Here is a 15,640-nt window from a genome sequence, read left to right as displayed (position 1 = left end):
AAAACAATCAAAAGAATGGACACGTTCTGTATAATAATCTCACGTTTCCATATTTCACAACTTACTGAAGTTATTCAAACAATTTCCAAATTCCAAATATTCCGTTCAGCATTGGAAACTATGTTTCCACATTTCACAAAGTCCCACTTTCCATTATTCCACATTTTCCATGACAACATTCGCGTAACAGTGCTGACATTTTACGTATTCACGGACTTTTATATTTCTCAACCAATGTGAGTCTTTCCAACATTTCCATGACCCAATTCCTACAAATTTATCTTCTTCCTACAAATTCACCACATTGCATGACTGATTTTAAAAAAAAAACCAAAAACAAAAACTTCAAACTGAGCATTCAGGACTACCAAACTGTTAAACTGGAACACTTCCAAATGTCCCAATATAATTCCCCACATTGAGATATTTTACATATATTGACTCCTCCATACAGTTTATTGACTCATACATATTTAAAATATAATGACTCTTAATCAAATTCCTCATTCAGTCGGTCTTCAATGTCTTCCCAAGTCCAGCAAAGTCTCCTCCGCTGGGCAGCTCTGCCAGAAAGGATTGGATCACTGGAACATATCTTGTGGCCTGGAAAGCAGAAAGTGGGTCTTGCAAAGCACGCCCTTCAGACTGGTGTCAGAAACATCAAGGCAAGTGGCCCTACTGTAGTTGACTGTCCCTTGGGAAGAGCAGATTGGAGAAGGTCTTTGAAAGGCAGAGGGCCAGTTTTTCATCAGGGCCCTCGAGAACCTTGGAGTGAAAGGACTGTACCTCAGGAAGTCCATCTGGATTGAACATACCATATACAAGTCCAATCAATTTTTTGGGGAAGGGGTTAGCAAGCAAACTGAACCCCCTGAAATTTGTGACATAAGAAGATGAAGCATAAATCCACAGGACATATCAGACAGTATTGTGAAGACAACAAAAGAGTTAGCGAAGCACACTAATTTTAAGTAGCATATCTGTCAGGTCAGATAACGTCAAAACACCGAAAACATTTTGGTTATCAAGACAAAGATACAAATCCAAATAAGTAATCTCAGTTTTTGAACATTTGTATGGATATCAAAAGTTGACCTAGTTGTTTTTTCCATCTGCCTTCTTTGCTCTGGTCACTCTCTTGGTGTGTATACACTACAAAGACGTCTTTACAACATGCTTGTCTAGTCTCGGCGTCGAAATGGACTTCTGCATTGTGTTGCATTTTGCGTCGAGATGTGAAGTGAATGTGAAGAATGTGAAGTCGTCACATTAGTCGGCTGCTCTGCGTTTCTGTTGACAAACGGAGCTTCTGATCTGTTGAAAGAAAAAATAATTGCCAGCAATAGCATCATGGGGAAAAATGTCCCTATAAAATATTCTAAAAACATGGAATAATGATAATTACGTCAATTGTAAAGAATTAATTTATTTTTTGCCCCACATTTTGCTTCGATTTAATGGTCATTGTGCTGCTCCTAGTGTTGTGTGCAACTTGGCCACTGGGGGACAGTATAACGCATACATAAGAATATAAACGGGACCAAAGGGGACTTTCACAACTCCTCAAAATGAGTCATTCTTTGGAGAGGATAAAAAAAAGCACATTGCCACAAACAGTAGATGCTACTTGTGATTTTCCCATTAGCATTAAACTAGTGGACTAAGTTCAGATATGTGATTGTTTGAAATACACAAAGTGTAATTCTATTTGTTTTAGTTTTTTAGTTGTTTAGTTTTAGAGAAAACCTAAGCTGGAAGTGCATTGAAATAGCGCAAGGCCTTTTTTTTAAAGAAGAAAAAAAGTGATCCGCCACAGCAGCATTAAACTCATAACAGAGTCACAGCAAACAGGCTTGAGGCGTCACACTTTTAAGAGGAGAGAGAACACTGTTAGATGTCTCCTTGAATGAGTCACGTTCTCGGCATCGGGTGGTGACTCACATGAGCTGCGACATTCTTTCCCACATCCCTTAGAAATGCTTTTGAAAGAATCAGCCATAGGCTTTGGCAGACAGACAGGTGGCTATACTGTACGTACATGGACACACATCGCAGCTCATCACTACAGCATTGATATTACTCCTTTTTCTTACAGGCTAGAATAGAAACCAGCGAGGAGCATTACATTGTCTGCCTACGTAAGTGCGTGGCAGCATTTCTATTGTTACTAAGCTTCTTATTGACTTGAGTAAGTTGCAAGTGCGACTTTCTACTGGATGCACATTTTGTTTCAGCTTTGACTTTTCTTGGATGACTCACCCTCGCACAGTAACTTTAAATTGACTATTTTCTTGAAAGTAATAATGTTAGACCACCAGGTAATCTCATGTGACTAATAGGAGTTGGAGAATGTATTTAAAAAAAAAAAAAAAAAAACAACAGCAACTACACTTTCAGAGTTCAACTGTTTATTTCACAAGTTGCCATTCTAAAACTCAACACTGATGCACCAAACTGCCTTCGCAGCGGTTTGAGAGTTAGGATCCTGCACATTCAGCATTTAACAAGATTAAATATCTGAACAGGGCCAAGATTGATTAGATTAAAAAAAAAAAAAAAAAAAAAAAAAAAGATTTTTAATCGTACCATTTAGAACACCGATGTCCAAATGAGCAATCTGTAAATTACAACTATATAAATAAAGTGTCGCGATTGTCCATGCAAAATAATCACCAAGAAATAATCAGTTGTGTTTTGCAACAGCAACCTAATTAAACTTAAAAGCAGTTTAATAGAATTCACAAGCTCGTCATAGAAAAAATAAGAATTAACAACTGTGACTTTGGCCATTTGTCCGCTGCTATTTCAAAGCCAATAGAGATGATCACCAGTCATCCAAAAACAAAACAAGTTACAAATGAAGCCATTAGCAGGCCCTCCCACCCCCAAAATGGCTGCCTTCAACATGTCCACTGAATTTTGCATTGAACGGCAATATTAGCTTACCTCTTTCTAACTTTCCAGTGCTTCAACGTTCAAAATTTCATCCATAGAATGTAGGGCTGCAAAATTCTAGAGATTTGCAAAGTTGCTCTTTTTCTGTGGAAATTTGCAAAGTTGGTCTTTTTCTGTGGAAAATAATGTGAATTAATGGAAATAAAGCAAGAATTAAAATAACTTAAATACCCTTTTTTAATGGTTCATTTCTATTCACTTTGGACACCATTAATTTAGAGTCTTCAAATAACCCGAGATGGACGATTTCAGAATATGGTGTGAAGCTGGAGTACCCGGAGTAATGCCATGCATTGGTATTCCATCTGACATGCAAACAGGACCCTCGGATTCAAAGCGCTGACCTCAGAACTATTGGGTGGATGCTGACTAACCTCAGGTCAAGTGTGGTGCCTGAAAAAAAAAGTCTCAATTTCTAGTTCATTGCCATCATTTGCCACAGAAACTTTCCAACATTCCTTGTGGGAATTTGCCAGAAATGTTCCACCCGTTTGCAACCCCAGTGGGAAAGGGATGCACTCACTTTGCCTGTCGCAACCCATAAAGCCATTTGATCACCCTGGCGTTCCTCTCAATGACCGACACGCCGTAGGGAACGCGTTCGTCATCCTCCTCGTCATCGCCGTCTTCATCGGGCCCGCCAGAACCGGCGCACTCCGACCCCGGAGCGCTGACGCTCCGAAATCGGGCCAGAGACACCATGTCAGAAGCGGCTCCGGAAAAGTCTTGTAGCTCTGCGGGGTCCAAACCACACAGGTTGAAGAAGCGTTCTAGCTCCGTCCCGGCTCGGGAAAATTGCTCGCTCATGTCCGATTTGGAGCGGGTCAGAGACGGACGTTTCCTGCTGCGGGGGGAGACGGATAGAGGGGTGACGGCTGGAGACGGAGGAGGCAAACCCAGGAAGACGGGAAGCGGAGAGCTAGCAGGGTTATCCTGCCTAGGCGTGGCGACGACAGGTTTCAGAGGAGATGGAGTGGCCTTTGCGCGAAGGAGGAGGTGCGAAATAGTCGGGCGGAGGGGAAACTGGGGGTGTAGCAGGAGTGGCTGAAGCGGCTGGGGGAGGAACAGCGGCGGCCTGCGAGGTGTCCTCGAAGGGCTGGCTTGGGGTATAACGTCCACTCGGCGCACCGTCCCCGCAGTAGGAGATCCCGGACTTTCCACCCAGCCTGCCGCCTTCAGTCTCACCTAGTAGAAGAGGTGACCATGAGTTCTTGAAACAGCTGCGCTCATTTTCTCAGTCATGGTCATTGAATATTTATTCCACATCATGTCAAAAGCGTTTGGCACAAAAGTGAATAAGACTGTTGTTTAAATGCTCTGTGAATAAAGCTGAATTGGTCACCTTGGCGGGACTGGAGTCGTGAGGCTGAGACGGCAGCCCTGGCGTGGGTTTTTTCAGCAGTGGAGAGGAGTCAACAGAGTCTGCGCTAGCAATCGGAGTGGGCCCGTCGCTCACATCACTTATCAGGCTGCTCAGATGTTCCAGGTCCAGCTGGACGGCCTCTGGCTTGCTTTTTGGCTGGCTGGGGGTCTTCTTCGCGGGCCGGAGAGTGGTGGCGACGGGGCTGAGCAGAGCCTTGCGCACGTCAGGAGACCTGACGGGCTGTTGCTTGGACAGTGCCACCTGGCTTTTGACGTACTTGGCCTTGTCCGCTTCCAGCCTCTCGACAGCACTCTGCTTGGGTCGAGCGGCCGAGGGCGGACTTTGCCGGTAGAATTCGGGACCCACCGGGCGCTTGGGCCGCAGGCGAGGAAATGTTGCAGATGCGCTGGGCCTCGCCGATTGTTTGATGGCCTCCACTGGCATTTTCTTTGCTTCCAGATTACAGCCGGAACTGGTTTTAGAGGATAAATTGGGTTTTCCTCTTTTTGTTGGGCTGGTTCATTGTCAGAACCGCTCTGTTGGTGACCTGTGCAAGAGAGACCAAATGGAACCAAATCCAACCTGAACTTATTCATTGCTGTCACATAAGGGAACAGGGATTTTTGGTGCGAGTCCAAGCTCAAATTCTAATATAAAGAAGCACAAGTTGCAAAACCAACCAAGCTATCAAAAAAGGTGTTACACTCCCCAAAATTGTTTACATCTTCACTTATAGAGCGCTTTTACAACATGGTACTTTAAATGGATGGAAATTTTATTTGTAAAACCTAAAAATTGGTGCAGCATAGGTAAAAGGAAGCTAGCTAACTTTTGCTAGCTAATAACCTGGAGGGGCAAAAACACCGGGCACACCTGAAGCCTCTCCCGGTGACCAGGTGAATGAAGACACCAAAGGTGCTTCCTCCCCGCTTCTTCAAATGCTCGGTGGGATTTCAAAAAATAAACTAATCTGCTTCTTGCCACTCGTATTCTGCACATTGTTACCATGCCAGATCCTCTGCGGGAGCTGTATGATTTTAAACCCAGTCACAAAGTTTTACACTTTTACATTCACCTCTACAGTTCAACAACTGTCATCTCATTGCCTCACACACGTCAAGTAAAGTCGATCTAATAATTCATATCAAGAGCCATCAAAGGAAAGGAACAAAGTCTCACATAAGGACATGTAAACAAGGAAAGATTATTGAAAAAAAAGTCCCACATGTGTTGAAGTCTTGGGCATGCGTAGGCTTGCAGCAACTCAACAATTTCTTCAACGCCCAAAACACAACAGACGAGAGGTTTAGAAAAATAAAAAGCAAGTCCTCACCTGGACTAAAGAAAGTTGAACGTTGTTGGTCTTCGCTCCCGCTCGTGCTGTCGTCGTACGACCTATTTCGGAGAAATTAAACAAGGGACCAAACATTTGAAAGCACCACTAGTCAAACCTGTGCGACAACTCTAATGGGCCGGCTCAGGCACCGCCTCTTTCTTGCTGATTGGTCCATTCCAAATAAAAGCCAGAAAAAATCACGTAGGATTTTTTTTTTACGCCACCGGTTGTCAACTTACGTTGCAACTCGATAAGATTGCCTTTCATGAAATTGATTTCTCCGCACAGAGGTGGAATCGAACCCGCACCCTCTGAACTGTGAGGCGGACATGCTGACCAGTGCACGGTGGTGCTGCCCTGGTATCATAACCATTTCCTGCAAATAAACTACACATTTGCGTGTGGAATTGGCAGTTTATGTCAGTAATTTAATGCAAAAAAATGCGTATTTTACACAAATATACAGTATACCTTTCATAGAAAAATCACAGAAACAGATTTCCCCCCCCCAAAAAAGCTGTAGATGCCTTTTCTGAAGACTTGCATGGCTTTTTTTTTTTTTTTGAGTAGTCAGGCTAACATTCAAACTTCACGCAGATTCCAACCCTGAACCTCAGAAGTGTGAGGAGGCCGTGCATTTTGATGTTTGGGTCAAGAGACTGAGCAATTTTTATCTTTGTCTTTAGCACTGAGACCGTGAGCACGTCTGCGCCTGAAACTGTCCCTCAGTCCCCATCGAGGCGGCTCTTCTTCTTCTCTTTTCTCCTCGTCTTTTTCACCTTGAGTTTTTCGCAGCTGTGGCGGCAGAGGAATGGGCTGCCCCAGGAAGAAGCCCTCCTGCTCAGAGTCTGATGAAGATGAGCACGTGGAACACGAATCTTCGTGCTTGCGCCGGATGGACCGCAGGACCGGCGAAGAGGCTTCGCTTCCTCTCCCCTCCGCAGTGTCCAGTTGAGGGCGTTCGACCCGCGAGTGACCGGCTGAGCTCGTGGATACGCAGGGGTGGTCGGATGAAACGCGCCGACGACTCCAACCCCGCCGCAGACTGCGTTGCTGGTAAGGTGACCCGTCTAGCCAACATAAAAAAACACAAAAACCTAAGGAATATAGTAATTAACGTGTGTCTTGAAAACTTACATTTTTTGTTTAAAATGTGTGGGAGAGGCAAAACAATTTTTCAAAGTGTTTCTGTAAGTCCTCCCTGTATTGTAGATTTCCACCTTATAACCAACGGGTGGGTCCGGAAGGTGTGCCCACACTTAACACTTAACTGTGTTCTTACCCAGTGGATCCATCTGTGGTGGGATTCCTTGGTGCAGCGACAGCTTGCTTCTGAAGCCTCCTTCCACCTCTTCGTCCTCCTGAGAGCTGTCGTCATTTATTTGCAACTCTTCTTCGGGCTCCTCTTCCTCCTCGACTGAGTAGCTGCTGCTGATTGGTTCTCTGAAACTGACCCTCGCCGTCCCACTTCGAGACAGCGGGGGTGGCGAGTTGGGGGATCTGTCTTCTGGCTGGGGGGCGTTTGAAGGGGATGAATCCTGCAGTAAGATGTCTCGGTACTTGACAGGTAGCGGAGGTGGTTCGGGAGACGTGTCGGAATGTGATGTCGTAATTGTCTGGACAGAGTCTGGATGAGAAAAATCAGATGAGGCTTCAAGCAAACATTTGTAATTGATGACAAGATGACAATGATCACCTTTCATGACTTGATTGGTCTTTTCCACCCAGTTCCTGCAGTCTTGGCCGGTCGAGGTTCCTCTTGAACACAAAGTTGTGGGAGGTTGTACAGAATGTCCATTTAAAAGGCCATCAGGAGGTGGTTTCATCCCGCCGTCATCCAACAGCAGAGTGTAATGTGGGAGGTTGCGGGGCCACGAGGGCCCGAGGCCATTCCCTTGATGGATGTGGGGAAGAGGTGAATAGGAACCTCTTGGATGACAAAAGCCACCAGCGGAAGGAACTCCATTTTCAACTGGAGTCGAGCAGTTGACCCCTAAGTAAAAGAACATGGGCATGATGAAAATTTGAACCAGTTTAACCTCAAACAAACACGAGGCCTGAGATTGTACATTCCCAAAAATCATCAAACTGGTAACATCTGATTTCATTTATGGCAATACATCAATTGCAATGTAGCAGCCATGGTGTCCGGCATTCGTAAGCTGAGTTGTTCTTTTGGGCAGAGAGGTAGGGAAAGATCGAAGTCAGGCTACAATGAAATATTCCTCGCAGCTTCAAGTTTCGTGCTCAGCTTTACTACTTACGACTCATGCAGGGGTTGACGCCCTCTATTGGTTGTAATGGAGAGCCGCAGTGCAGTTGCTGGTGCCGCCGGGCCGGCCCGCAGTTTCTGTGCTGCGGAGGTCGGCTCTGGAGGGCCGAGTCGCAAGAGTCCGAGTTATCGGGGTCCTCTCCGAGCGAACAGGCCCTGGAACAGAAGATGAGCCCCCGTCGGGGCAGGAAGGGGCGACCCAGCAGAGGGAGACGGCAACGGGCGCAACAGAAACAAAACTCCACCGCGTGCCAGCGTTGACCCTCGTATGTCATTTGGCTCTGGCCGATGCCTGCGATGACAATTTGATTCTCCGTGATAAATGGGCTCATTGTCTGAATTTGTGACCAGCAAACAACTGGCTGAGGTTTCAAAGTACTTTCTAAGCATTTTGGTTCTGGTACCTATTTGTTCTCCGCAGGTGTCACAGTACTCTGCATAGAGGGACTCATAGCAGGAGCAGCAATATGGCCGGCACTCTCGCATGATGTAACGCTGACCGCCCAGTGCTGCCTCGCACTCAAAACAGCTGAAGTGCTTCATGTGCCAGAACCTTCCTTCCGCCTCTGTGCATTCGTCTGCAAAAATGATCTTGGATGGATACACCATGGCACAAACAGAGCACAAATAAGCTTTGGGTTAATAAAATGAAATGATTTTCAATTTGCATGTGGCCGTGAAAGTTCAATGCAGTCTACATGATTAGATATCAGACATAATGGTTTAGAGTCATTGCTGAGCTTAAAATTGAACAAGTCTCTCAGCAGTAATTATTCTCTGACTCTGACAGATTCTATGTCAAGGGAAGAAGAGCTTGAAAAAAATAATTGCATATTATATCCCAATAGCAATATCGAGGGAAAAGAAAAACACAATTAGATTATTTTTCAAAGTTACTGAGCTCTAGAAATTATTTTTCAAATTGCCACTGCAATTTTAGTTGACTGCAAATGATGCTTGCACCCTCCCTTTTTCATTGGTTGATGGTAATCACCTCATCACACGCTTGACATCGGGGTTTGAGCCTCTCAGCGTGATGGCGGCCGCAGTAGATGCGTCCATCGTGGTAGAAGTAGATGAGGTCGACCAGCAGCTCGTTGCAGCAGGTGCACTGAAAACACTGAGGGTGCCAACAAGTGCCCTTTCCCGCCCGACTGGCGAACACGGCGATATCGCCGCCATTGATCTTTCTGTCACACTGAAAAAAACATATTTCACTCAGAGACTCCGGTATTGTGGAATTGCTAATGCAAAAATAATACAGCTAACAACAAAATAGAGGTCACCAACATGGTACCCACATGTGTAGTGGATGGGACATTTTGATTTCTTCGGGATATAAACGAGATCATTTGCAAATACAAACAGATGAATAAAATAAATAGATGTCAAGGCAGTGAATTAAAGTAAGAAATGGGAGCTGTTCAAATAGTGATCTAAAATACACAATATTTCTCCGACAGGAAGGTTGAGGCTACTCCAATTTGTATGTATGAGCATAAAATAAAAATGCTGCTCTACCTGCTTGCAGACGGCTCCAGTCATGGTGACGGGGAAGAGTCTGACAACGCCTCGGCCCACGTTGTCTCGTTTCCTCTGCTGGCTGAACAAACGCAACTCCTTCTTCTCCTCCTCGCTTAGTGCGCTGCAGTAGTGCGGCTGTGAGATGACATGTTCACAACAACAAATCAAATGCCTCAGGTTTCCAATCTTACATATATGTACCTGTACTACAGCTCCTGGAAATTCAAACACTCCTAAGTGAAACAAAAAGTATCTAAAAAAAATGTCTCAAAAATTGAGCAAACGAAAAAGCTTTTATTTACACTTGAATGATAACTAAGCCAACTGGAACTAAAGTTTCCTTCACGGACATCTGCTCTTTGAGGTCTCTTTTGAGAAAGTTAATTGTGTGAGAAAGTAACGTTACCTCACTGTCATGAGCAGGAAGTTGGTGCAGCAACTGTTTGATTCGGTGTCGTTCTCCCACACTGTTCACAAAGGGCACTCTGTCCTCTGGTAAGCTGCTAAAATACTGGTAAACCTGCAAGACAGATGGGTATAGTCACAGAAAAACTTTTTGGAGAATTCACAAGCACAAAGAATCACATTTTAATCAATTACAAGTTTCGTTATAAAAAATAATTCATGATAATCGATTAGTTGCTGATTAATCGGTGTACCTCTGGTTCAAAGTTTTGCGTTTCTGAAGAGGGTCAAAGTGGTGGCTCACCTGCTCAGGCTTAAGGCCAGGCGGAACCCAGGCGTATTCCTCAGAGGCGCAGCCCGAGTCGTCGTCTGAGATGGAGTGCCTCTGGAAGTCTGACACCAGCTTTGTCATCATCTTCTCCAGCTGGCCCGGCATTGAGCGGACGACGTGCTCCTCTCGCACGCACTTGCAGTGCACGCAGATCTTCCTGTGGACGCAATTGTTCAAATATCTTAAAAAGACAAATGGTAATAAAATTGCTAGCAATGTCTCTATTTTTTTAAATTGATGACAATTTGTAATTTTAGTAATGACACAAAGTCGATGCAAAATGTGTCTTCATGGGCCACATAAAATGATGTGGTGGGCCGTATCTGACCCCCAAACCTTGAGTGTGACACCTTGATTTAAATGTTCAAATTAGACATTTTTTTCTCTCTTTTTTTTTTAAAATCATAGCACTGAATCTATCTACATAGTTGATTTTTTTGTGGCTGTTCTGTATAACAAATTGACAAATCAACGCTACGTTGTATTATCTAGCACAGGTTGATTTAGTTCACCGTTCACGCACTGCAACTAAATTTAACTTTAATCGCATCATGGACAAAAGTGAAGCGCAGAGATCACAACTTGTTTTCCCACCAACAATCCACTTGCGTTAATGGCAAAAAGTCTCTTCGTTTGTGTCCCAAACAGGCGGGAAATGAGGTCAGTGGCCTAAGCCAGAGGAGAAAAGATGGGAGCCGTAATCTCCCTCTCAGCCTTGTCCTTGGACTCCACATCTGTCGCCAGGCGGGAGGGCTCATTTGTGAGCAGACAGAGGAGTGCTATGTTGTGCGGGGGCGAGCGTGTGGCAAAAAAGTATAGCATGTTCATCTCTGTTGTTGTGTAAGAAGCTGCCAGCTGGTACTTGTGACTCAAGTTGGCATAAATTTATCCCGGCACATACTAACAACTACACAAAAGCACCACGACTTCAATTCGGACTATTTTCATTTATTCATTCCGCTGCTAATAAAATACGCTGTAAGATGGCCCGCCAAGCCAAATTTTTGCCAGCATGTACACACTCTTTTACAAAGGGTCTCTTCTGAATACTCTGAACCAGGCTTGTATAACTTTGCTCCCCAAAAAGGTTCATAACCCCTTAAAGTGCTCATCTTATAGGCCAACCTTACTTTTAAATTGTGATTGTAAAATTTTGCCTAAAATATTGGCGCATCGTTGGGAAGAAGTTTTGCCATATGTTAGATCTACGGATCAGACAGGATTTGTGAAGGATGTTTTTGGCATTTGTCAATCTGCGGAGAAAGCACATTAGACTACACATTAGAATATTTTTTTTAATTTTTTGGGGAGGCTGGGACGAATCCATTAATTTCAATAGATTTAATATGAGAGTGTTTTGCATTGCAAGCTTGATCACAGTAGAAATTAAAATCGTATCTCAAGGTACCACTGTAGTCGTTCTTGGCAGAACATGAACCGGACCATACAGCATGTCCTTGTTAGCAAAACAGGACACGCATGTGCAATGGGTGTAAGGAAACAGCTGGAAATCCCACGGCCACCGTCCGCCAGGTGATGAAAAGGGGTAACAGACTGCTAGTTTACACCCACCTCGTCAAAGGTACTTTTGGCAAGTCCTACAAGCTTTCAACAGAGCATATTTTTTCTTAATCAAATAATGTGCCCTGTTGAATCCTGGATCTTTTATACATGCATTGAGAAATATATGATGAAAAATGAACATGTATTTTGCACATAGTTAAAGTGACATCTTGTTAAGACGTTTGTGGTTGTATATGGCCCCTTGTCGCTCTGATGAAACATTGCGACCCTCTCCAGGAACGAAAAGCACAGGGAGCAACTGTGACCTCCTGACTGAGAAAAAAAAAAAATCCTGCCAAGACACACACAACATCACGATGTGGAGGCTCCTTCCGCTCATACCTCCATCCGTGGACGCGGAAGCCGGGGCACTGGTCTCCACAGCGCATGCAGGGTTGCCCTCTGTCTGGATCTTCTTCCTTCTGCTGGAAAGAAGAAGCTCAGCTCACATCATTGCCCACCGCAAGTAGAGCAGACTAGCTCTGGATAGACGACACCGGACACAAGAGCAGCTACTCCTATTTTCCACACGATGTGTAGGAAAAGCGTCGGTCTTGCATTATTATATGAGCACTGGTGTAGACATGCAGCCTGAGTCTGGCATGTGACAATACCCATCCATCAATCCACCCATCCATCCTCCGAACATAAGATTTAAGAGCGTCCATTTCATGGTTTTTAAATACATTGAGTAATCTAATTAGTATGCTCCCGCGTTTGATCATTATGGTTATACATTTAAGAACAAATTCAAGACAGAAAATACTGATGAACCATAATAAGATTTATGCGTCAAATGTTCATATGAACAATTTTAGCACAAATTTCTCCATACACACCATTTGTGAATGAGGACCCTTGTGTGTCCTATACAAAAGCAAATGTGCTAATAAAGAGTGTGTGTGAGTGTGTGTGTGTGTGTGGACTCCAAGCCTGCTGCTGGTTCTGGAGCTAGCCGGAAGGAAGCAGGCACAGGATGAGAGCTGCACCCTTTCCCTCTGAGTGAGGCCTCCACTTTCTTTTCCTCCGATTCAATTTGAGCAACCATCCTATCGCCAGTGTACGCAGTTCAGAGCAATAAATCGAGCAATAAAATCACTCTGATCAGTGTTTTTCCACTTGCAACATTGCTAATTTTGTGAAATATTTCCATTTGATCAAAACATATACATACAAGGTCTGCCATTGTTTACGATACATTTTCTTTTATCAAACCACATCAAAATAGTATGGGAAAGTGGTGCTTTTATATCTCGGTTATGTATAAGTCAGTCAGGAAAACAATGCACGCTGTATTCCGATATTCTTTTTGTATGTGTTCTATCTTGGCTCGAGTTGGATACACGTCCAGGCAAGTAGAGCTGGTGACAGCTGTTATTTCGTAATGCTGACATGAAAACTGAGCTAGGGAAGGACAAAAGGCAAAGCGCGTGTACGTACACCTACTTTATCATTACTACGAGCAGGAATGGGAGTAAATAGCCGCGGGATCAAAACACCTTTGGAAATTGCGGCCAACCTCCGTTGACAACAGGACACCAGAGGCTTTTTGGCTGACGTGCCATTGAGAGCCGGCAGATGAAATGAACACCTGTGTATTGTCATTTTCCGACGAGTGCGCACAATGACCTGTTTGCCGTCGCTGACGGGTTTGCGTTGCTTTGATTTAAGTCAGCTCGAACTTGATTACAGTTTATTTGGCTGCCGCTCAGTGTTTGATGTGTGATTGGACTGCACGATGGTGACGCTGTGACAATGAAATGGAATAACACCCGTGTCACTTAAGTCACGACCATGCATTTTTATTCTTTGGTTTTCAACCCAACATGGTGCCTACTTTATATATTATTACTACTCTATAATAATTTGTGTTTTAATTTACTGTTTTCACTATCTTATTTTGTTAGATGCAAAGCAATTTTTGCAGGTGCAGCTGTTGTAAAATACACTAGATAAATAAGGTTGTATTGTATCATTGACTACAAATATCTTGAAAACAAACATTTTAGCCACAACTTGGTTCAAGGTGAGTCCGAAGTCCTTTTCTAGAGAGGATGGGAGCGTTGCGTTAAATATTGATGCAGTTCATTCATATACAAGGGTAGTTATTGTATGGATCAGTGAAGAACAGGTGTCTGGACTGCTTAAGTTGTACTAATTGAATGACTTACACAAAAGCGGCATGTCATCTTACCTGGTTGTGAGAACCGTTAGAAGCACTTGCACAATTTAATGCATCGGTGTCCAAACTACAGCGCGGGGACATTTTTGGCCTACGGTCTATTTTTAAAGCGGACCACAGCATATACTATAATTAAGAATTGACACACCACACAGAAAAGAAGAATAAAAATATTATCATCTCTGACTTGTTTTCCACCAAAGCACAGTGGTGACTTTGAGATAGGAGCTCCGGTTTCCACCCCACATTCCCAAAACATGCATGGTAGACCGCACTCCAAATTGCCGATAGGTGTGAGTGCGGATGGTTGTTCGATTAATTTTGATTTTAACAACAATAAATTCAAGAGTACAAATAATAAACAAGACTCAATCTTTTGGGGTATTCCTGGGGGCACACCCCCAATCACTCCACGTTTTTATCAGTTTTCAGCTCAAGTCAATAAGTCAGCATTCAATCACTGTCTGTAACCGGGAACATTCTGGCGGCTATTGTTAAAATCAACACTTTGAAAAGGTCATATTTCATCTGCATTATACCAACCTGCTCCGCCAGGAGGCTGTGACGTCATTGCCCCTCTCCAAACTCACCTTGACTCCCCAAAATGACCCAAGTCACAAAGAATGTGGAACTCTCTGAGACAAAGTATGGCAAATCAACACGAAAGAAACTTTTATTTTGCTTCCCACATTTTCTCTCTCTCTCTCTCTCTTTTTTTTTTTTTTTAATTGGTGATTTGATACAAAGAAAAACAAAAGCCAGGTGACTGTAGAGGAGAAAGTTCAGGGAAACTTTAGGACTTTCCGTCGAGTTTCAAATGTCAACGGGAAGTTAGAAGTATTTAAGACAATGAAATAAAAACATAAATGCGGAATCATATTTCAGATTGAGGTGAATGAGAAGTATCGACATGAGACACTTACCGAGTAGTTGGATCGTCGCTGTTTTGACCCGCGTAGAAACATGACAAAGGTGTGTATTTAAAAAATCACAGTCGAAAATCCAGCCAAACGAAGACAAAGGTTAAACACGATCGCCTCAATTTTTAGTTTGTGTGATAAACTACATGATGTTGCCACCAAACTACCTCGAAGACACAGAACGCCTCCACGCTAACTACTTCTGCAACTAATAAGCTCCGGTGTCTCAGAAGAGACGGATTACTTTCTGCCTTTCAAAGTCAAATTGGCCACAACGAGTTTTAATAACTACGCAAAGAAACTCAATTAAGGGAAGTTCTCACGCAAAAAATTTCATTTTAACTTGAAATTTCGACTTTTCATAGACAAACTAGACTATTTTGTTGTGTGCTTTGACATGAATATAGGTTTTATTTTGAAAGTTTGACCCCATAATTACCGGTAGATGCAAAGTTCTTGTTAACTTGACTTTCCTCCAGCTTTAACTTTGTGGACGAGAGGTGTGCACTTGCACACTGTATATTTGGTCCACGGACACCAGAGGAACAATTAATGTACTTTTACACACCACTGCCGTGCAAACAAGACTTAATCACAGGAAAGAAATTTTAAATCTATATTTAAATCCTGCAGATATTATGAGGTAAAAAAAAAAAAACTGTCTTGAAGCCGTCTTTGACATATCAAATCAAGGTCAATGCATTTATATCAAACAAATACAGTAGTTTGTAACTGATAGTTACTGCAGCTCGACCTAATAAGTTTGTGTCAAGTATAAAATGACCTCAA

At 43.4% G+C, this 15,640-nt stretch overlaps 2 protein-coding genes and 1 long non-coding RNA gene across 4 annotated transcripts; all 3 read right to left on the bottom strand.

The window, feature by feature from the left end:
• Positions 1-1,323, bottom strand: LOC148401833 (uncharacterized). Its single transcript, XR_015854600.1, has 3 exons — positions 1,096-1,323; positions 680-800; positions 1-603 (listed from the first exon to the last, which is right to left on the bottom strand). It is a non-coding gene; the product is annotated as an uncharacterized LOC148401833 (long non-coding RNA).
• A 1,065-nt stretch (positions 1,324-2,388) lies between these two features.
• LOC148401832 (protein FAM110A-like) lies at positions 2,389-5,822 on the bottom strand. Its single transcript, XM_088363091.1, has 3 exons — positions 5,652-5,822; positions 4,298-4,865; positions 2,389-4,140 (listed from the first exon to the last, which is right to left on the bottom strand). Exons 2-3 carry the CDS (start codon positions 4,760-4,762, stop codon positions 3,475-3,477), a joined length of 1,131 nt encoding a protein of 376 aa, XP_088219217.1. The 5' UTR covers positions 4,763-4,865; positions 5,652-5,822; the 3' UTR covers positions 2,389-3,474.
• A 239-nt stretch (positions 5,823-6,061) lies between these two features.
• Positions 6,062-15,110, bottom strand: prickle3 (prickle homolog 3). 2 transcript variants are annotated; one of them, XM_088363059.1, is made up of 11 exons: positions 14,855-15,110; positions 12,092-12,171; positions 10,160-10,343; positions 9,857-9,970; positions 9,448-9,585; positions 8,921-9,124; positions 8,331-8,517; positions 7,919-8,218; positions 7,351-7,647; positions 6,937-7,281; positions 6,062-6,724 (listed from the first exon to the last, which is right to left on the bottom strand). In XM_088363059.1, exons 1-11 carry the CDS (start codon positions 14,894-14,896, stop codon positions 6,306-6,308), a joined length of 2,310 nt encoding a protein of 769 aa, XP_088219185.1. In that variant the 5' UTR covers positions 14,897-15,110; the 3' UTR covers positions 6,062-6,305. The 2 variants fall into 2 exon arrangements, with proteins under 2 accessions (XP_088219185.1, XP_088219177.1); XM_088363051.1 differs by having other exon boundaries at positions 12,092-12,174; positions 14,855-15,109.
• Between the last annotated feature and the right edge of the window lie 530 nt (positions 15,111-15,640).

Source organism: Syngnathus floridae, chromosome 2 (genome assembly GCF_059516105.1).
Source record: "Syngnathus floridae isolate MCC-2025c chromosome 2, RoL_Sflo_1.0, whole genome shotgun sequence".
Taxonomy (NCBI): Eukaryota; Metazoa; Chordata; class Actinopteri; order Syngnathiformes; family Syngnathidae; genus Syngnathus; species Syngnathus floridae.
The sequence above is the reverse complement of the archived record's forward strand: the minus strand, read 5'-3'. Positions and strand labels throughout refer to the sequence as shown.

What these genes read in the sequence shown, in the direction of transcription:
- prickle3 (XM_088363051.1), bottom strand. Translation starts at nt 14,896, where the DNA reads ATGTTTCTACGCGGGTCAAAACAGCGACGATCCAACTACTCG. An exon ending in TTCCGCGTCCACGGATGGAG is followed by an intron (nt 10,344 to 12,091) that starts GTATGAGCGGAA and finishes TTGCGTCCACAG; the next exon opens with GAAGATCTGCGTGCACTGCA. An exon ending in ACCACAGATGGATCCACTGG is followed by an intron (nt 6,725 to 6,936) that starts GTAAGAACACAG and finishes TATGTTGGCTAG; the next exon opens with ACGGGTCACCTTACCAGCAA.
- LOC148401832 (XM_088363091.1), bottom strand. Translation starts at nt 4,762, where the DNA reads ATGCCAGTGGAGGCCATCAAACAATCGGCGAGGCCCAGCGCATCTGCA. An exon ending in ACGACTCCAGTCCCGCCAAG is followed by an intron (nt 4,141 to 4,297) that starts GTGACCAATTCA and finishes CTCTTCTACTAG; the next exon opens with GTGAGACTGAAGGCGGCAGG.